The sequence below is a fragment of the Emys orbicularis genome, chromosome 1, assembly GCF_028017835.1.
Source record: "Emys orbicularis isolate rEmyOrb1 chromosome 1, rEmyOrb1.hap1, whole genome shotgun sequence".
NCBI classification, from domain to species: Eukaryota; Metazoa; Chordata; order Testudines; family Emydidae; genus Emys; species Emys orbicularis.
Genome location: NC_088683.1, coordinates 307,774,495 through 307,796,555, shown reverse-complemented (window position 1 = coordinate 307,796,555; position 22,061 = coordinate 307,774,495). Strand labels below are relative to the sequence as shown.

The window sequence follows — 22,061 nt, the reverse complement described above, 5'->3', positions numbered from 1 at the left end:
GATGGACAGGGTATTTTTAGGCGCTTAGATACTGGAATTTGCTTTTTCTCCACTGCTTGGACAGAGCCTATACCTGACCTTTTTAAAGCCCTTCCTTGTTTTTTTGAGTCTCTCTTTGACTGGTTGATTAGTTTGGGGGGGGGGGGGGGGGGGAATGCCCTTGTCCTACTACCCTTTGAAAAAGAGGCAAAAACTGTTTTGTTTTTTGTCCAAATTTTTGGACATATGCCCTGAGAAATGTTAACAGTCTGTAAATCAAAAACAAGTTCATCTTGGGAAAAGAGAAGAGATGCCTCCATAGTGCAGATACTCTCTCTGCTTAGAGGAGTGTTTCTCCCCGCCCCCCTCCCCAACCACCCTTTTCTTGACTTGATAGGGCATTTATGCTTATACAGGAAGCAGTCTTCCTTAACTTGAACTTCTTTACAAGATTCTTTTTAGGTGAAAAATCTGAAGAACTGACCCAAATTGAGGCGTTGTCAGAGGAGGTTTTCGAACAAATTGATAAATTTAAACAGTAATACATCACCAGGACCTGAGTGTATTTACCCAAGAGTTCTAATGGAACTAAGATATGAAATTGCAGCACTACTAAGTATGATATGTAACCTATCGCTTAAATTAGCCTCTGTACCAGATGACTGGTGGATAGCTAAGGTAACACCAGATTTTTTTTTTTTTTTTTTTTTAAAGGCTCCATAGGCAATCCTGGCAATTACAGGCTGGTAAGCCTACCTTCAGTACCAGGCAAATTGGATGAAACTATAGGAAAAAACACATTTATCAGACACACAGATGAACACAATATGTTGGTGAAGAGTCAACATAGCTTTTATAATGGGAAATCATGCCTCACCAATTCATTAGAATTTTTTGAGGGTGTCAACAAACATGTGGACAAGGGTGATCCAGTGGATATAGTATACTTCGATTTTTCTGAAAGCTTTTCACAAGGTTTCACACCAAAGGCTCGTAAGCAAAGTAAGGAGTCATGGGATAAGAGGAAAGGTCCTCTCATGGATCATTAACTGGTTAAAAGATAGGAAACAAAGGGTAAGAATACATGGTCAGTTTTCACACTGAAGAGGGGTAAATAGTGGGGTCCCCCAAGGATCTGTATTGGGACCAGTTCTGTTCAACATATTCATAAATGATCTGGAAAAGGGGGTAAACAGTGAGGTGGCTATGTTTGCAGATGATACAAAATTATGCAAGATAGTTAAGTCCAAAGCTGATTGTAAGGAGTTAGAGGGATTTCACAAAACTGGGTGACAGGGCAACAAAATGACAGATGAAATTCAATATTGATAAATGCAAAGTAATGCACATTGGAAAACATTATCCCAACTATACATACAAAATGATGGGGTCTAAATTAGCTGTTACCACTCAAGAGAGATCTTGGAGTGAGTTAGTGCTCTGAAAAATCTGCTCAATGTGCAGTAGCAGTCAAAAAAGCTAACAGTGTTAGGAACCATTAGGAAAGGGATAGAAAATAAGACAGAAAATATAATGCCACTATATAAATCCATGGTATGCTCACACTTCGAATACTGAATGCAGTTCTGGTCTACTCATCTCAAAAAAACAATATATTAGAATTGGAAAAAATACAAAGAAGGGCAACAAAAATTATTATGGGTATTGAACATGTGAGGAGAGATTGAAAAGACTGGGGCTGTTCAGCTGCTAAAACAGACTAAAGGGGGGATATGATAGAGGTCTAAAAAATCATGAATGGTGAGGAGAAAGTGAATAGAAAAGTGTTATTTATCCCATCACATAACACAAGAACCAGACATTACCCAATGAAATGAATAGGCAGCAGGTTTAAAACAAACAAAAGGAAGTTTTTCTTCACCCAGCGCACAATCAACCTGTGGAATTTGTTGCAGGGGATGCTGTAAAGGACAAAAGTATAACTGGGTTAAAAAAAGAATTAGGTAAGTTTACAGATGATAGGTTCACCAGGGACTATTAGCCAAGATGGTCAGGGACACTACCCCATGCTCTGGATATCCCTACACCTTTGACTGCTAGAAGCTGTGACTGGATGATAGGGGATGGATTACTCAATAAATTGTCCTGTTCTGTTCACTCCCTCTGAAGCATCTGGCACCAGCCACTTTTGGAAGACACAATGTTGGGCTAGATGGACCATTGGTTTGACTCAGTATGGCCGTTCTCATGTTCTTAAGATCTGTGCCAGAAAGATTTGTTTTTCTGTAGTTTGGGTACTTTGTGGACAAGCTTGGGCACTGAAGTTTTCAGAATCTGTATGGCATGTGCAAAAGTTTAAGCTTTCCCAGAAATGTGCCCCAGCCCTGACGTGGAAAGATTGTCTCCGTAAGCGTGTAGTTATCTATGCTTTTTCATTTCTTGATCTCTCTGCCAAAAAAGAAGCTAATTGTGACTGTAGTTTTTGAAATGTGGGCACCTTCCCACTAGGGTCTGGACTGATGTTGCCTACTTTGCATATAGGCTACTAAATAGCCATCATATTGTGACTTCTGGTGACTAGCAATCTCGGCTGCACTTGAACTGGTGACCTGAAGGTAACAGGCTTCATATCCTATTACCAGTCAATACTTTGAAAGATTTTTTAAAAATCATCTCTTCATAATAAAATAAATGGCACAGTGAATGTGTTTTGAATGGCTCATCAATCTAGCAAAGGTATAACAAGGTCCAATGGCTGGCAGTTGAAGCTAGACAAATTCAGACTGACAATAAGGTGTACGTGAGTGAGGGTAATTAACACTGGAACAACTTACCAAGGATTTTGGTGGATTCTCCATCACTGGCAACTTTTAAATCAAGACTCGATGCTTCTCTGAAAGAAAGTTTCTAGTTCAAAGAGGGATTATTTGGGGGAGTTCTATGGCCTGTGTTATAGAGGAAATTAGACTAGATGATCACTGTGGTCCCTTTTGGCCTTGGAATCTATGAAAAAATGAATCTAACCGTGATCTGTGAAAACCTCCTAATACCAGAGTTTCTGTTCAAGACAGGTGTTTCAAAAACCACTTCTGCTTTTTCCATCCTTGTCCTTCAGCTTGTCTTGCATCAGTGTGACTTTTTAGCACTTAACTTCTGCTGTTATAAAATAAAAGGAAGTTGAGTGTGACAAGACTAAATATTTAGGTCTGAAGACTGTTTTTGATAATATATATGTATAGCTGTTCTAGGCTTCTCACTCGTCCATCTTAATAGACTTATAAAATATTAATGACCTGAATTACTCTCCTAAAGAACAGAATAGAATTAGATTACTGTGTATAGCCTTTTGCTGTCTCAAAGTGCTTGACAGAGCAATGACATCTAGATACTGAAAGTGTTGTGGCTGAATATGCATCCAGAGACTGTTTTTGTGATACACTTTTGTTTTTTATTTCATCTCAAAACCCAACGTCAATGAGACTGATAAGCAGAAACTCTTTCACATGGAGGATGAGACTATCTTGCTACACATATATTGTACCTTTAAGACAGTTAAAACTAGATTGGATGAAACACTTAAAATAAAAAATTGTAGGGCATAATCCTATGCTATCATAGAGGGCGTGTGTGTAAAAAGCTTCTGCACTTCAAGGTCCATCTGCACCTACATATGTAGGAGTAGAGGTATATGTATTTTTCTTACCAATCCCTGCTTCAGGAGGAAACAATTTGATTTTAATATTTCATTTTTTTGTGTGTGCAACTAAATCTTTACTGTGCTGTTCATAATGCAAATGTGGGTTAGAGCAGGGGTGTGTTAAACATTTTAAAAACATATATATTTATTTGCTCTAGAAACTTTCCTACGTTGGCAAACATTGAAAAGAAGAAAGCATTACAGATAGAAAAAGAGGAGAGAGGAGAAGTGCTGACAACTACACAGTTTGGGTAAGCTTTTTCTGACAATTTTGTTCACTCTAGTAGTTAGTCCAAAAATACTATCTTTGATTCTTTTTACCTATTGTGCAAATACTTGTAACTTTCACTGTACACTTATATAAACTGAGTGGACTTGTATCCTTCATTTAACCCACCAACATGTTACAAATTTAATATGTTGTTCACAGTATTCTACAGTGGATTGTAGTGAGTCTGATCTGGTTGAAACAATACGTTTGCAACTTTGATGTGCTCGCAGAGTTCAACTCTCTGGCTTGTTTAAGAAAACCAAATTGCAGAATAGCCATTAGGCTAAAGTAATAGACGCTGAATCTTTGAAAGAGAAGTTGCATTGTGTGACTTTGCCTCCTGCCTGAATCTGACCGGTCTAATTCACTCCCCCCTTGCAAAAAAGAGGGGGGAAAAACAAACAAAAAAGTGAGTTGGTTTATGATTCTAGATTATATTTCTCTCCCCCTCCCTCCACCACTCCCCTTCATTTTTTCAAATGGTGGGGTCAGAGCAATAATAACAAACTTAAGAAGGAATTATATGTCTGAGTTTATAAGCTATCTAATTGTCACTGTAAACTGCTTTGGTAGCTGAAAGTACCTTCAATACTCTTATTTTCATCTCTTCCACCCTGCCTCATCTTGATTTCTCCTCTGGGGCTCTTTTTTTGTTCCTCTTGGATTTTATTTGTTCACTCCCATCATGTACTCTGATCTATTTTTCCCCCCCCTCCATACCTCCATATGTGTGGCCTCTGCTCTTTTCCTCCCCCCCACCCCACCTTTTTGCATACTGTCTGCCTCATGTTGAGCTTCATCAGTGGCTTTACTTGAATACTGCTGTAGGGAGGGATTTTTTTTAAAGGTGTTATAATCTCCCAAACCTCCAGGGTCTGGTTTAGTGGACCAGAGGATCTGAGTGGGGGTAGCAAGAATGTTCCCAGCTTGTTATGTCAGACTCCTTCCTGCCTCTTTGTGGACCTTTCTTTCTGCTGTGGGAAAGTGGGCTTGGGCCTTGAAGTTGTCTACACTTAAAAAATCTTGCACCAGTGTAACTACATTGATTTGGTTATGCCAGTGCAAATCCCTCAGATAGATGGGCTGCACAAATGCTAAGTGGATTTATACCAATGTAACCTAATTTGGTAATGTCGACTGTTGCAAATATTCTTAATGTAGACCAGGGTCGGCAACCTTTCAGAAGTGTGCCGAGTCTTCATTTATTCACTCTGATTTAAGGTTTCGCGTGCCAGTCATACATTTTAACGTTTTTAGAAGGTCTCTTTCTATAAGTCTGTAATATATAACTAAACTATTGTTGTATGAAAGTAAATAAGTTTTTTAAAATGTTTAAGAAGCTTCATTTAAAATTAAATTAAAATGCAGAGCCCCCCAGACCGGTGGCCAGGACCTGGGCAGTGTGAGTGCCACTGAAAATCAGCTCGCGTGCCGCCTTTGGCACGCGTGCCATAGGTTGCCTACCCCTGATGTAGACAAAGCTTCAGAAGCCACTCCCGTCACTTATATCTCTGGTAGCATCTCAGATTGCCTTTACTCATCTCTTCTGGCCCATAGGAAAGCCCCCTGCTTTTAAAGAAATAAGATGGGATTCTCCTTGCATGGGGAGGAGGGGTTTGCAGTTGCAGGGGCACTTCAACAAGTGCTTGATTCTCAGTACTAGTTGTGAATTTAAAGCATTGAATGCATGAAAGCAGACATTGAGAGACGCTCCTACTTGTTTAGTAACTAAAGTTAAAAGTGAATCTGGCTTGTCAAAGTAACAAAATCAGTGGTATTTAATCATTTTTGTTTTAACGCATGTGGCTTCACTAGTGAGCTGTGACTCCGCAGCAGCCCTTAGGTGTCACTCAGCAATTATACTTAAATCTTTCTTCTGGTCAGAAGAGTGATCAGAAATATGATGTAAACGGTTTCCTGTTTGTTCTTACTAAGTGATCTCTATAACCCTGGCTTTCTTAAAAAGCCTCTTTCCTAACTGTTAGTACTATAAACTCAATCTGCTGCCCAAAAAGCTGTAATTTTTGGTATGAGTGTCAACAATAAAAATCTGGCACTGGTGCTTAATCTTGCAAATTTACTGTTGTGTGAGACATAAGAGAATTCAGCTTGCTCTCTGGAAGCTTTCCTATTGGGGCAAATAGCTAAGTAAGATTTTTCAAAAGCATTTAATACTTCTATACCACCCTTGAATTCTGGCCCTCTGAAGTACTTTACAAATGTTAATTCTCAACATCCCTATGGAGTAGATTAGAGATACAGAAGGACCACTTCACCTGTCACTTAAATGTAGCTACCTGCAGGGTGGAATGTAGCAGCTGGTTAATACTGCACCGTTATGCTGTAGTTCTGAACAGGAAGTGAAGAATGCATTTGCTAATAGAACCAGCAGAGGAGGGCAGAATGCAGTTTCCAAATTGGAATTTGACTGGGACATCCAATTCTGGTTCTTGAGAAGTGCCCTGGGTTTTTAGTGACCACAAGTGGTCAGGGCCTTGGTTTTATGTCTTGGTCAAAAGACAGCACCTCCAGCATCACAGCTTCCCTTAACCTGTGAAACATTGGTTAAGTATTGCTATTTATGTTAGAGGAGCGCCTAGACACCCCAAACTGAGTTCATGGCCCCATTCTGCTAGCCACTATACAAACACATAGTAAGAGACAGTTCCTGCCCCAATGAGTTTACAGTCTAAATAAAGGCAAAGTGTGGGAGAAAGTGTTATCTCCATTTAGTGGATGGGGAACTGGTGCGCAAAGAGGTGAAATGACTTGCCTAAGGTCAAAGGACGAATGTGGCACAGCTGGAATTGAACTCAAATTGCCTTAATCAGCTGGTTTTAGGGAGAAATTTTTGCCCTTAGTATGGTATTTCAAAATTTGTCAGGTATTAGAAAGGTTCCTCTAATGTGCTCTGTGTATTCAACTGTTGGAGCGATGGTAGTGAATAAAATAAACCATTTGGTCCACTCTGGTATGGGAATTCTTATGTTAATATAACAGTCTGGAGGTGCAATTAAGCTTTTGTCAAAACGCTAAGTAAATTATCACTTAGAAGACCCATTCTCAGCAGGCATGGATTAACATTTTTATAGGTGCTCTTCTCACTGTAACCGTGGTCTAAACACATTTCCAGCATTTCACCATAATCTCAAATATGTAGATTGGAGGCTCATTTGTGATTTGTAGAATTAGCATACTATAGCTCTATCTTTAACTTACTTTTATTAAAAACACAGTTCCATGTTTCCCTGATATAACTTGAAATATCCTGCTCTAAAGGAGGAAAATTGTTTTCCCCTTCCCTCACTAGCAGTCCATTCTACCTTTTTCTACCTCTGCACCCTTTCCCCTCCCCTACCCACATGTGTAAGCAGTCATTGCAATTGGAGTGATAGGTTGGTCTGATGTGTCTGAGGCTTCAATATTCAGCAAAGTGCTGTAGCAGTATATGCTAAAACTAAGGTGACTTCAATAATAGCATATGCTGATGAGAGATACTTTCCTTTCTGTTTTTCTGCCTTTGAATGGCCTTATTTCTCTGAATGAAGAGAATGTTGATTTTGTAATGTGAAGCGAAAAATCTAGGACTCTGTTTCGACCACTGTGTTGGGGATTAAGAAGCTTGCCTAGTTTTGTTCTTCTCTCACCAAGGTCATACCTTGTCCCACCCCATGATCGTGTGTGTCTCTCCATTTCTCTGTCTCGCTTTCTTTGTAGTCTTTTTTTTTTTTTTTTTCATGTTTGTGTCTGGCATAGCTTCCTCTTCCTTCTGTCATGTCTCAGTTCATTGTGCCAATAGCCAAATGAGACTTATTAACCCCAAATAAAGCACTTGTAGATGGGTGTTCTAGTAAACTGCATTTGGCTACTAATATGCTGAAACTGGCAGATTAAAGTATTGAAGCAGGGCAGAGCAATGTAAGACAGGGAGAGCTGAAAAATGTTGTATTGAAGGATAAATATTCCTCTACTCTCTTGGCTGCTATAGGGCACAGGGTTTTTTAATTTTGTTGGGGGGGAGCGGGTGTTTACCTTGATTAGTTTCATTTATTTTGTGTGGTGGTATTTGTTTAAGAATTTTACATTTTCTTTCCTCTAGCAAAATGAAGGGAATGTGGAAAGCTCCACAAGATGAAGAGACTTATGGGTGGCAAGGAAGACAGAAGAAGAAGCAGAAGCGTCAGTTCTGGAAGAAGTTTAAGAAAGGTGATGGAGATGATGCATCTCCGCTGAAAGCTCAGAATTCAGCTGGTGGACCAGAAAATCATACGTTTGTTAAGGAATCTGAAAAACAATCTGTTTCAGATGCACAGACCTATAGGAAGGATGTGGATCCACTTGGCATTCTGGCAAATAGTGATGCTGGTAAGATGAGGGAAGGAGCTTGGAGAAATCTTTTACTTTAGGGGGAATTAATGTTACGTAGGTAACAGCTTTTTAGGAGAGCTGGCGACTTGGAAAGAGCTTGTCTTTTCAAAGACTTTATACTTGGTTTGGAAGATGCCATTGATAAGTGCTCTGTCATACTTGACAACTCTTCTATCTGCCACTTAAAACATTGTTAGGACTTTCTTGCACTACGGCCAAGGCAGTTCAAAGGTTAGTAGGTCATAGATTTGTTGCTGCCAGCTTCACTGAAGACCCTTGTACCCAGATTTTCGTTAGAATTTCCTTTTGAATGGAAATTCCTGCTAAGAACATAAAATGTTGATAGAAGAAATCTGAAACTTTTTCCTCCTGGTCAGCGATTAGGAAACCCTGCCAAGGAGAAGTTTGTGTACAGTATTACGTGTTCTACAATAAATAGATTAAAGGGACAGTGTTAACTTAAATTTGGTCCAGAATTAACTATTGTAAAAACAAACTTTGATTTAAAAACAAAGGAGTAGAAATGTTTCCATCCAAAAAAATTGCTTTAAAAAAAAAAAGAAAGTCCCTTTATGCTTGAAACCAAATTCTGCTGTTCTGAGAACCTAAAAGTGAAACTGACTTCATTGTTTTAAGGTGAGTGAAATGTAAAAAGTAAAACAAAACTAGTGACAAATTGTTTTTTTTAATTTTCATGTTTAATAATCTAATATGGGGTTAATACATAGGCAATACAATTGTTACAAAATCCTGATTTCAGGTAGTGTTTCTTTAATTCTTGTAATTGAACCAGCTTCCACAAAAACTTTTAACAGACACCTTTCTAATAATGTTACTAATAGGGGGTTTTGCATGTTTTCCCCCCCCAAATTTCCATGTAGGTTCCATGCAAAAGAACTGACATGTATTAGCCTTCTGGTTAAATGCCAGCATTTGAGTATATCTGTGATGCCTCCAAAGGAAATGGTGCGTCTTGGTACATATAGCTTTGCATCCCATTAAATCTATCTGTGATTTTAATTGTTTACTTTGGGTTGCTTTTTGTAGATTTTTCCCTTTTGCCCACTAGCAGCTATTCATAAGTCATTGGTCCATTTATCTTGTACCTTAGCTCCCTGCCATTCTGTGTTATCGTGAACAACTTGGATTATAAACTCTTTACTCACTCATGCATACAGATGGCGCTAAATACATATTTTTAAGTAATCAAGTTCTCCGAGATCTCATTGCCGTAGTCTTATAAGCTTGATTTGAATGTCCCTTAAAGTGATTTCACAATGGGATCTCAAAATTTCTTCCCCTTGGAAATTCTAATTTTAAATGTAAATAATTCTCCCCCTGTAAAAGATTAATTTCTGCACATATTTATCACTCGACTACATCCGGGAAATCTAAACAAGTTTCTCCCTCTCTGCTATTTGCAATTAATAGCAAAGACTGTAATTAAATTTACTATATGAAGATGGAGCCAAAAGCCCAAGTCCTTGTTCAGAGAAATCAAACTGCTTTTTCCCCTACAGCCTTTGTCAGGGCTATAAATCGGTGTTTAGACAACTCCTGCCCCTGAATGTTAATGGAAAGAAAGTAGCAAGCATTTTATCAAGCAATGGTGTTGAATAACCTTGTCCAGTGTCAGATGCATATTCTCCAGGAGAAGGTCTAGTGACAAAGCTGGCTGTCAACATATAGGAGCATTGAAAGGTCTTGGTACTCTCTTTGCAGAGTCGGACAAGGATGGAGCAACTGCAGAGGATGGAAAGTTGGGATTGACTGTCATTCCGAAGCAGGTAACCTCTGCCCTGAGTTCACTGGTGACCAACTATGGCAGCACATCAGATAGCGAGAACGAGCCAGAGGGTGAGTTGGGGTCTAACTAGCTTTTTTCTGTCTTATGAACAGCAAAAGCTTTCGAAGTGTACCAGAAAAGACCCTTTGTCTCCGTATAAAAATCAATCTGAGAAGGAAGGTGGCATGCAGTGTGGGCACCTTGCCTCTCCCGCCTTTCTGTCCCCCTCCTGCCATCCCTCTTCCCATAGTTTTGTCCTCATTTATGAATATGTAAATTTGCAGCTTTTTATATTCGGAGACTTACATTCTTAGATCTAACCAAAGACATAAACACAATATTTACTGGCTCTACTTCCAGGATATTCATGAGTGGGAAAACATCCTGGTTCCTGGCACCTCTGGTTGCTGGTGGAGTAATTGAGAGCAGCCTTGGATCTGCCACTCTAGCTTGTTAGGCAGTGAGGGACCATGTGTGTTAAAGGTAGAATGTTTTGTATCTCGAGGGGGATGGTTTTCTGCTGTTATGCTTGCAGCGTTCAGTGTACGTCATACGAACACAGACACAAATGGAGGATGAAAAAGGTAACATGGGATGAATGGAAGGATGGGAAAACCCAGCAGACTGCACTGAGGCTACTCTAAGAGCAACTGTTGCTCCCTGGAGGAGAGACCACTCATTATTTATATTGCAGTAGCAACCACAATGTACCATTTGTATACCCAGGATTCACTGAGTGTAGAACATTAGAATTGCCTACAAGATCAGACCTCTGATTTATCTAGTTCATAGCCTGTCTATTAATAATCATTCTCTTTTTTTATACTACATTCCAGAGTTTCCTCAAAGGGTGGCAGGTTCACAATGTTGTTTTTCTTGTTTTGTTTCTTTCCCCCTATGTTACGTGCCATGTCCTACCACCTTGTTCTGAGATAAAGGTGGGGATACATCCTATCCAAAAAGAGAATGTATAACTTTTGGAGAAATGTATGTGAGTGAAAAAAACATCCTTAAAACCCTTATCCTAAAATTGTGTTTGGTGAAGAGGGCCAGGAATGTGCTGTCACTCACCCTGTGAGCTAATATCCAAGCTTCTAGTACTTTCTACATAAGTGTGCTACCACTAGAGATTCTTGTAGTGCTTGGAGACTGAGTGCACATTCTGATTTAATGCAGAGCTCATTCCTTCCATGATCACCATTACAGTAATATCTGAGCATGTCACAATCTTTAATGTAGTTATCCTCACAACACCCCGGCGAGGGAGGTAAGTGCTATTACCTCCCATTTTACATACCGGGAACTGAGATACGGAGACTGAGTGACTTGCCCAAGGTCATAGAGGAAGTATGTGGCAGAGCAGGGAATTGAATTTGGATCTTGAAAGTCACAGGCTAGCACCTAACCACGGAGCCATCCTTCTTGTCCATGTATTTCACTGCAAACTGGGTTATAATGTGAAAGCAGTGTGCTCTGATGTATGGAACATGGGACTGATTGCAAGACAGAGACCTGAGTTCTGATCCAGACTCTCTCTACTGCCTCTCTGATATTGGGCAAATCACTTAACTTCTGTGTGCTTGTTTTCTCTTATGGGAATGGTGATAAGATCCCCTCCTCTGTAGAACTCCATGATCATTAAAACAGGGCATGCTAGTACCAGTAGTAGTAACTAGGTGAGCTGTCAGTATGGAGATATGTGATTGTTATTTAGGACTTTGAGAGTTTACAGTTTTGTTCTTTCTTTTTTTAGAAGTTCCTGCCAAGATTGTAGCAAAAGCTCTTAAGGAAAATCAGACTATCCTCCAAAATATTCCTCAGGCTTCAAATATCCCTCAAAGTCCAAATAGCATAAACCGCAAGGAACGTGCAGAATTTACAAGTGCAACGTTGGTGAGCTCAAATACAAACACAGGGCATTGCAGAGGTTCTAACAGACGGAGGAAGAAGTCGCTCCCTGTATTGCCCAAACGTCGTCCAACACTGCTGGAAATGGTAAAGGACCTCTCCCTCTCTCTTAAATAATGGCTGCCTGCCACACAGGGGTCTTACTTTAACTATACTTGAGTCATATTACAGTATAAAGCTGTCTATATTAGTAGCAGCTCTTTTAAGGTGGTGGCTGGATGAACATACAGTTCAGCAAAAACGTTGCACAAATATGTAAACAGATTACTGCATGGTACTGTTCAGATTATGGCTTGCTCTGGTGAGCCAGAATTGAAAACTTAATCACATAGTTAGGAAGCTACACTGAGGACAAAAAAAATTATTATTATTATAATTTTTTTTTTGCTCTAAAGATTCACATTATAAATCATGCTTGCTTTTATGTGGTACAGTCATTATTCGGATTCCCTTCTTCTCCCCTCCCTCTGCCCCCTTGATGTGAGGCCCTACATTGAGTGAGGATGTGAGTACCAGGCTTCTGGCTGAGACAGACTGGATGGTGGCCTTGTGCCCCATCAACACCTATCTCTAATCAGCTAGAACGGTTGTCAGGGAACATCAAGCATCCTATCCAACCCTCTTCTCTCCTTCTTCCCCATTTGGACATTAGAAAAAACTTTCTGACTGTCAGGGTGGTTAAGCACTGGAATAAATTTCCTAGGGGGGTTGTGGAATCTCTGTCATTGGAGGTTTTTAAGAGCAGATTAGACAAACACCTGTCAGGGATGGTCTAGATAATACTTAGTCCTGCTATGAGTGCAGGGAACTGGACTAGATGGCCTCTCAAGGTCCCTTCCAGTCCTATGATTCTATGGTTCCCTCCCGCATACACAGGCCTCTTCTATGTAGAAATATACTTTTCACTGGTTCGCAAACTGGCCTGTATATCACTGGTGTTGTGAAGATTTAGGTGAAGCCTCCTTGACCAAAGCAGTCAGTCTTCATGTTGTGACTTTTCTTTCTAGCTGAGGATGAGTCTGGGGTATGCAGAGGCTATTCTGACCAACTAAACTTAAGCAAAATAAACCAACAACAACTTCCATCCAGCACAGTTGCTCTTTAAATTTCTCTGGCAGATTCAGCTGTCATTTCATAGAATTTAAGGCCAGGAAGGACCATTATATCATCTAGTCTGTCCTCCTGTGTATTACAGGTACTAAATTGTTGTGTGCCAGAGGCAGAGAGAAACAGGAGAGACTGAGGTGCCACCAATGCCCAAGGCCTCTGCAGTGGCAGGGAATAGATGAGGTGAGATAGGATCATCTGGACATAACAGGCGATCATTGCCCCATGCGGCAGAGGAAGGTTGGAAAAAACCCAACCCTGGTTCCTTTCAAGCAATACTGAAATTGGAGGTGTGGCAATGCTAAGGATGGAACCAATCTATAAAGCAACGTTGGGGATCAGAACTGTGCCTAAAAAAGGACTGCCTACTAATGTCAAGTTCTGCCGCCAGAGAGAAGGAATAAATTGCATAGATATAATATGTGGGCTGGGGATCTTAGGTGGATGCAACAGATGTTGAATTGTAAAGCATATTTATTTTTGTCTTCTCACTTTCATATTGTCCTAACATTACTTGTTCATATGCTAATCACTATGGTTGTAGCAGGAAAAATGTAGATTGGAGTGGGTGTTTGTGATGGGAGGCATCCAGAAGAGGATTGCCACTGTAGGAAGTGGTCTGTGGTGTGAAAATTCTGAGAAACCAAGTCAGAAAGTCTGTGGAAAACCTGTCCACCCTTCTCCTTCCCTCCGAAGGGATTTGCTTATTGAAAGAACGGGCTGTGTGTGAAATGATGTGGTTTTTTAAAAGCAGATCTTGTGGTGGTGCTGCAGAGCTCTCTGTTGGCGTTCATTAAATCAGCTTCAGTACACCCAGGATGTTTATCATAGTCCCACATATGACCATGTATGTTTAGCTACATTTATAGCATACAGACTGACTGAGAATAACAAAACCCATACGTCATATTTCTTCCAATATTTGTCAATACATACAGCAGGATAAAAAGGTGTTGTGCACCTAGTTGCTCATATGGTTTAAATATAATGACAGATGGCCAATTAACCAACTTTATTAAAGGATGATTGTGCATCCCATCTGCTTCTTCATGCCACCACTTGGGAATTCTGCAGTTACCCCAACTACAGCAACAAGAATGTTGTTACACTGTCCTCACACTGTGTGTGTGTGTGTGTGTGTGTGTAATGATTACAATAAGCTCCACTAGCTGAACTGCCTTCAATCATTTTATGTATAGGTAAATATCAAAAAGTGTAACTAGTTCATTTTATGGACTAACTGCCTGCAACTCTTTTAAAAAGCTATTATGGATAGCAAGCACCCTTTTAAATGGCTAAATAGATTTCTTTGTTGGAAATAAATTTATAACAAAAAATTGCTTCCCATCAGATCTTACATGCCAAGTTCAGCTGAGTGCAACTTTTTACAGTAGTTCTCTTGTAAATGATAGTCACAGATTTAACCCCCTACTTTATACTCACATCTTATTCAGCAAAGTCCATTTACTTTTAGCGTTCACAACGCCAAAAACGTCCTGCAGTCTTCCAACTGTTGTAGAAATACTAGTGTAACTTTCTCGAAGCATTAGTAGGAGTTCAAAGAAAATAATGTCTTTAGCAGTCTAGTGAAGAAACGTTGTGTATCTTTTTTCATGGAAAAATTAATGGCATTTGGATGTATTAATTTTTCTGCCAGGTAGGTTAAACTGGGAATGACAGCTCATTCAAAAGGATTTTGTCAAATTCAACCAGCTCTAATGCAGTGATAAAACTATAGCCCCCTGATTCAGCAAAGAGCTAAAGCATGTGAGTTATCCAATTTGAAGTCAATGGGACAAAGGTGCAGGGTCATAATGTTCACATACTAATTAAAACTTCACATCTTCCAAAGCAGTGTATCGCTGTTACAAGCCTTGCAGCATCCCTGGAAAATAATCCCATTTTACAGATGAGACTCCGACTTTGCCAGCACCCCACAGTAAATCAGTGGTAGAGCTGAGATTGGCTCCAAGTCCTGAATTCAATCTAATAGGGTAGTTTCTCCTGCCTCTTTGCTTCCAGGTCTTGCTTGCAAACCTATTATATACATTTGCAAATACATCTAAATTAACTGTGTCACCATACCGTGTTTACTTTGCATCTGTTACTGATTAGGAGACAGAAACCTGCATCACTTTCTCTTTTTCATTCCAGTTATTAGCCCAGGACATACGACACGAAAGGAATGTGATTCTGCAGTGTGTTCGATACATCATCCGAAATGACATGTTTGGACTTCACTTAAAAACAGAACCAGTAGCTGAAACTGACAGTGGACAGGCTTCTAGAGCTGCAGCGGAGTTTTTGACAGACAGACCTGATGGATCTAATGTTTCTTGTAGCTCTGACCTTCAATTAGCAGAAGGAGAACAAGATGCATTATTTATATCTCAAAGTGAAAAAGCAGCTATAGGTCAGGCATCACAGATGATTCACTATATAGATGAGGAGACATGGGAAACCCCAGCGAGTCAATGTGAAGAAAACTGACATTTGTTACGGTATGCCTGTGTCATGGAGGGTGAACCAAAGGCTCAACTTTTGTACTTCACTGAAATATTTTTTGAAAGACAGTAGAATAGAAAAAAATAAATCATATCTTTTGTATTTTAAGAACCATTAAAATCACTTTTCTGAACACACTGCCAGAAGTGACCCTTTCCTTGTGGAAATTACATCCATTTCAGATGGCTCTTTGCCTTCTACTTGAAAAGCTCAGTAGTGGAGCATAGTTACATCTTTCTTCAGTAGCAGTGTTTGTTTGCCCATGGGTTTGAATTGAGGACTCTTCATTACAGAATATGCCAGTGTTTTAAAACCATAATCAGAGCAAAATTATGCTGTTGATAATGGTGCTCTCTAACTTGCTCAGACAACCAGTTGTCACTGGAGGGTTAGTGGGCCTCTGAATGTTTTGAAATAAATTTTTAATACATCTCTCAGCTGTTGTTGGTTTAAAATATAAAATTTACAAAATAGTTGGTTTGGCTCTAAAACTTTCACACTGAAATCTACCACTAGTACAATAAATCAGTTGATCAGAGAGAATGGAAGCACAGTTAAGGTGGTGGCAGCTTTAGGTGGGGAGTTAAGTAGAGAGTAGAAAGTTGTTTGAAATCATTCTTTAAGTGACAAACCAGTAGCTACTGCTACCTTTTATCCATCCTTTAATAGCTGCCTGTAACTGTAGACATAGCTTCACCTCAAGCCTTAACTGCTGTAGCTGGTCATTGCTTGGCTGAACTAGCTCTTGAAATGGATCCTTATTGCTTGTAGGAATGAGTGCTATAAATTAAGGGCTTTGGAGCTGTGCTCCAGCTCCGGAGCAAGCTCCAGGCAAAAACCTGCAGCTCCACTGCTCCAGAGCTGCTCCGCCCTTCATCTCTGGGCTCCGCTCCAAAGCCCTTAGATTTTAATTTTGGAGTTAAGGAAACTTCCTAGGATGAGTTTCTGTTTATCTCCCCTAGTTAATATAAAAGTAAGACTGTTATCTGGCATTCTATAACCTATTTTTTCTGATTCATTTTTAAAATGCCAGTGACACATCCCGTGGATTTCCTTGGAATTGTGCTATTAATGTCACTCATACAAAATGTTCATTCTTTTCTGTGGTGCCTGAAGTTATAAATCTCATACAAGCTTTCATGAGCTTTAAAGTTGCATTAGTTGAGGATTTAAAAATAAGTTCACCACCTTTTGGTTAAATTGTGTATACATTTGTCAGGCACCTTCTTGTGAAGTTCAACTGTCAGTTTGTCTCACTCCCAGTGGAAATATGATATGAAAGTGACTTAGTCTGCTTAAAAATAGTTCCCCATATTCTGTATTTTAGCCACAATTATTACATATTGTAGGCTCAGTTTCTAAATTAAATTGCCTTCTCAGGAAATGCATTGATCTTTCTTTGCTTTACTCATTCAGGTACAAGTACACCCCTGTATGTAACCTGCAGAATACTAAGGACTGTAGGGGTTTTTGTATTCTCCAATAGCTGTATGTATTAAGTTATCTTGTTCAGTTTTTAAAACACTTGCCAGTTTTGTGGAAATAAATCTTGTTCGTGGAGTACAGGAGGCAGGGAATAGCTGAAAATTCCATCTTTATTGCTCTACTATATATAGCTACACTGTATACTATGTTTGTAAGATACTGTGTACATTTATGGAATTATATAAATATTGGCACTCATGTAAGAGGGTGGTGAGTCCTAGGAATGTGTATATGTAATAGATTATTAAATACAGCAATCATAAACTTGTTATATATGTACTTGCAAGCCAGATGACTCATCCTTCCCATGGTGGTCCCACATACCATCACTTCATTTTATTACCTTGAGTGTGGCTGTTACCCAGTTTACTGCAGTGAAAAATAAACAGCGAAAATTTAGCTAAGGAGATTGGAACTTTTACAGAATTTGGTTTCTGGATACACTTGTATTCAGTCTGGGTGTGGGGGGGGGAGGAGGGGTGTCAAATCAACAGTTGTATCAGTGTAGTAAACAAAAATGAGCAAGTTAGGATTACTACAGAATTGCACTTCTTTTTTTTGTAACTAATCCACCCCTTAAGGTCCTGCTCTTGTTCCTATTGAAGTTTGTGGCAAATCTCCTTTTGCAGAGGGAGGTCCTGGGTGAGGAAGGCTCTGCTATGAATTGCTTGTACTTCTGTTCCCTGATCTAAGATTATTAAAATTCTACAAAATGTAGACCCATTAGAAGTCTCTCTCTCTCCCCCCCCCCCCCCTTCCCCCAGTTGTGGTGGGCTTGGGGGCCTTTCTGGGAAAAACATTTAACATAGAAGGACTACCTGTCTTCAATCAATCATTCATTTTGCTTTTGTGGTGTTTGTACTGCATATATTTAAAACTGCCTTTTGTGCTCCAGGAACGAACTGCTTCTGCTTAATCTAGGGAAGACATGTAGGTTGCATTAAACCAGGAATAGCAGCCTTGATCTGCATACAAAAAACCCAACTTTTTCACTTTGGTTCCTTTTGTAAGTCAGCAGGGAGTTTCCCCTGACGTTCCAGAATTCGCTTTCCTAATACCTTTATCAATTAACATTGGAATGTTAATGCTGTAATTTCCTGTCTTGCTTATGTCAAGCAGCTGCAGTTTTGCTTCTGAGGCTTTGCCTTTTCTTTTTGTATCCGAGTATGACTATGGGTTTTTTCCTCCCACTTGCATTAAGATGCCTGTCTGTGGCTGTGTAAGAAATAAGCAGTTGCATTTTGAATCCACAGCAGCTGATTTCTTTATTATGCTATGCATGGCCTTTAATTGTTTCATTATTGATTTTGGTTGGATTATGGCATTACTGTTTGAAAAATGGAGCTTTCAGCTTTGGATAAAAATACTCAACATTTCACTCCCTCCCTTCAGCTTTGGTAACTTAGCAACAGAAGATGTCTGATTTAAATTCATTACTCTTCTTTTAAAATTCCATGTTTCACTTATTAATCCAGAAAAACTGAAGTCCGTTTTTATAGCTGTCTAAACCTTAGTCAAGTTTGTGAATGGTGATGTGACTTAACAGACAACTCTGTTTTGTTTGAACAATGCTGCTCATTTATGGGATGGCTTCTGTCTGTGACGGGTATAAAGAAATGAACTTTGTGGCCTTGTATTACTGAACTGTAAGCATCTCCTTGTGATTTTGTGTTTACATGAAGGTTCTTGCAGCTCGTCTGTACTTGTGTTGTAGCATTCTAAAGTTGCAGACTTCAGAATTAAAAAATAGGATCAAAAATGGTACAGAGCCATGTGAAGGGGTGTACCAACCCTGCACTCAGCCAATGGGGACTGGCCAATCATTGTGGTCCAGGAGGCCATGCCCCCTTTCCCCTGCTGTGCATGCTCCAGGTGGAAGAGGCAGCCCAGCTCAGTCGGGGCTGGCTGCTGAGGAGGAAGGATGTATACTGCAGGCTGCTCCAGAGATGCCGAGGATGCTCCAAGCAGCAGAGCCCATGGACGCAGACTACAGGGCAGATGACTCACGGACTGCGGAGACTGACGGGGACGCCAGGCCACCACCAGCGGAGGAGATGCCTGGTGCAATTTGTGATAGGAAGTGACCCAGGGGAGGTAGTAGAAGCCGATGCCTAAATCCTTAGCGAGGAAGTCCCCGGCTTCCTAGGGCCCTGGGTCGGAACCCGGTGAAGCTGGAGGGGCTGGGTTCCCCTACCACACTCCATGGGTCACTAGGCGTGGCTGCTGTTTGCTCTTGCCCCAGCCCGTGGGCTCAGGGACCATAGACCATTTGTTTACGCAGCCCTGCCAGGGAACCAGAGCCCACCTGGCTGCAACTCCCTGAATTAGCAAGGAATACTGAGAGCTGGGTGACAGGGTGTACCAACCCCACACTGGGCCAACGGGGGCAGCCCGGCTTGGCCCACGGGGACCTCATCACAAACCAAAATACTGTGGCATAATTCAGAGAATTGGAGCTAAAAACTGGGATAAGCTGACCCTACTTAGAAAGATATATATCAAGACCTTCTCATTACCACCGCGTTGCCTATCCACAACAATGCGTGTGTGCTCACCTCTGTTCATCATCTAAATCCCATTATTCACAAGATGTCCATTGAACTTAGTTATAAAATCTTTTATGGACAAAAATGCAGGTCTCATAACCTCATTAATTTTTTTTTTTTAGACCTAGTGTAGAATATGTTGGTGATTTGTCCTGTTACACATGTAGAAACCCAGCCTTCATTGGGTTTTACACACACAAAACTAGTACCAGTATCTAAGTGGGTTACCCAGGATGGGCTACATTGGCTACCATTGACTGAAGTGTGTCTGCCATTTATTTTTAAAGATAGATATTTGTTAGGGTAGAAGAATCTTTTGTGGTTCTCTGCAAGTTCCAGTTCCTCTTGGAACATTTTAAATGGCATGAGGGAAGGATGAAGAATGTCCTAGGACTCCATGAGTACCCAAGCAAAGCTAAGACCAGGTACTGCAGCTGATCTTGGAGAGCCAAAGAGAGGAGAACACTAAAGAAAGAAGATTATAGTAAGAAGCTAAATGTTTAAAATTCCATATCTACACGTGTTTGAAAGAGAAGGCAGTGGGATCCAAACTCTTGAGTCAAAGAGCCGGGTTCATTACCAGCTCTTTGACTTTGTATCACCTTGGGCTATTGATTTAACCTTGCTGCCGCAGTTTCCCTATCTGTAAAGCAAGGGGAATGCTTAATTACCCTTGTAATTTTGAGAGAGATGAATGAAAAGTACCTACGTGTTAAGCATTGTTCCTTGGAAGGGCACTGGGGCTAGTGAACCAGAGTGGTATCAGTCTTCAATATTCCTGTATTGATACAATCTAGAAGCATTTAATAACTTGTAAATATTCCCTCACTTCCCTGCTTTTTTTGTGGGGGTGATTTGCCCCGTCCCATCTGCTGCTCCTGTGACTGTCCTTAAATGGATTCTTCAGGCAGAGTCTTCTGTCTGTAGCTGATAAGATGTGATGGTTCTTGGCAGAGTACAATTTTTCCATCTCTTCTCTATTGTACATGCTATATAGACTTTTATACGGTCTGTCTGTATAGGTTCCTGTCATTTAAAACAAATACCAGCCCAGTAAAACAAAACTAACATCCAGGAGAATGTGACACGCTGAAAGACGTTCCAAAGCACAGTAGTAGGTTTTAAAAAACATTTTTTTTTTTTTAACTGTAGATTTCATCAGGAAAAACTGTTCCTGTTGAGACTGATTAATTTGTAAGGGTTTGAACTAAGGACTCCTCACTGACAAGGGAGACCAAAGAATCGAAAGAAAAGCAATGTAAGATCACAGGAAAGAAAAAAATAAAACAAGATGAATGTGCAACTAACAATTAACCCCATTAGCCAGAGTGTCTCTTGGAATTGTGCTCCCAGTCCATAAGATTAAGTGTCTGACTCTCTTTGAAAATGCATATATAGCTATTTGGTATGTGCACAGTTGTGATTCTGTATGCAAGTTGAGTATTTATATAGGCAAACTGTCAGTTCTGAATTTAACTGGCCACTTGTGGCATAGTTGTTGTTATGCATGCAAACCTAGTTTGCAGTTGCATGTGCTCCTTAACCAATGTGGACTAATGTTTAGATTAAAAGGGGGATGGGGAGAGGTGGGGTTTCCTCTCAGGTAGTGGGAATATTACTTGTGTCATAAAAAGAACTCACAGAAATAGTTCTCTCTACATTGGTGATGGGACTGTTACCTTTCTGTCATCGTAAAAGAGTATGCGCTTTGCATGAATCAGGCTGTTGAAACCTCTTTCAAGTGTGCCCCGCTGGTCTATCTGAATTAGGTAAGTTAAGATCCTGGTTTTGGACAGGATCATAATGTATTTAGCTAGCAATGTCAGCATTTACTTGTCTGTACTAATCTACTTATTGTTACTGGAGGACAACCCCTTTGCCCTATGCGCGTGTTAGGTGTATTTTTAACTCTGCTTCCTACGCCAACTTAATGTGGGGAAATAAATAGCTCTCCCGTTAAGAAGACTTGCAGAATGAACTGTGATTTGATAGCATGGTTGGTCAAAAGACCAAATGAAATGGGGAAGGTTTCGGATGTGAAAGGGAGGATGCTAGTACATTGTCCAAGGCAATTCTGTAGTTAAGGTTATTTCCTAATGTTGAGTCACAAATATGATACAATTGCTCAGTACCACATTTTGGAGCCTTTTTGGTCTCCCAAACTGCGTGCCTCGCTTTTCAATTAAGGCTAATTAATTCTAAATTTTAATTATTTTTTTTAATCACTATGTAGGTATTGTCTCTCTAGATCTACTCTAAACAGGTCCTGAAATTTGCCTGCCTTATATTGTGAAGACATAGTAAATATTAGGGTTTTTTTTAAAAAATCCTATTTTTCACCCCCTTGATTTTGCTGGCACCTATTTAACTTCAGTTTCTAATTCACATTTCTGAGAGACACCATGTCTGTAAGATTTTTGCAGTGCCGTTTACCCATTTAGTTAAGGT

At 40.1% G+C, this 22,061-nt stretch overlaps 1 protein-coding gene across 1 annotated transcript in view; it reads left to right on the top strand.

Moving 5' to 3' along the window:
* The window catches only part of NUFIP1 (nuclear FMR1 interacting protein 1), a 31,907-nt gene extending 16,340 nt beyond the window's left edge, over positions 1–15,567 (top strand). The window contains exons 6-10 of the mRNA XM_065423267.1: positions 3,796–3,888; positions 8,008–8,273; positions 9,999–10,133; positions 11,816–12,057; positions 15,232–15,567. Coding sequence (XP_065279339.1) covers positions 3,796–3,888; positions 8,008–8,273; positions 9,999–10,133; positions 11,816–12,057; positions 15,232–15,567 — 1,072 coding nt within the window. The remainder of the gene's footprint in view (positions 1–3,795; positions 3,889–8,007; positions 8,274–9,998; positions 10,134–11,815; positions 12,058–15,231) is intronic.
* Positions 15,568–22,061: the final 6,494 nt, after the last annotated feature.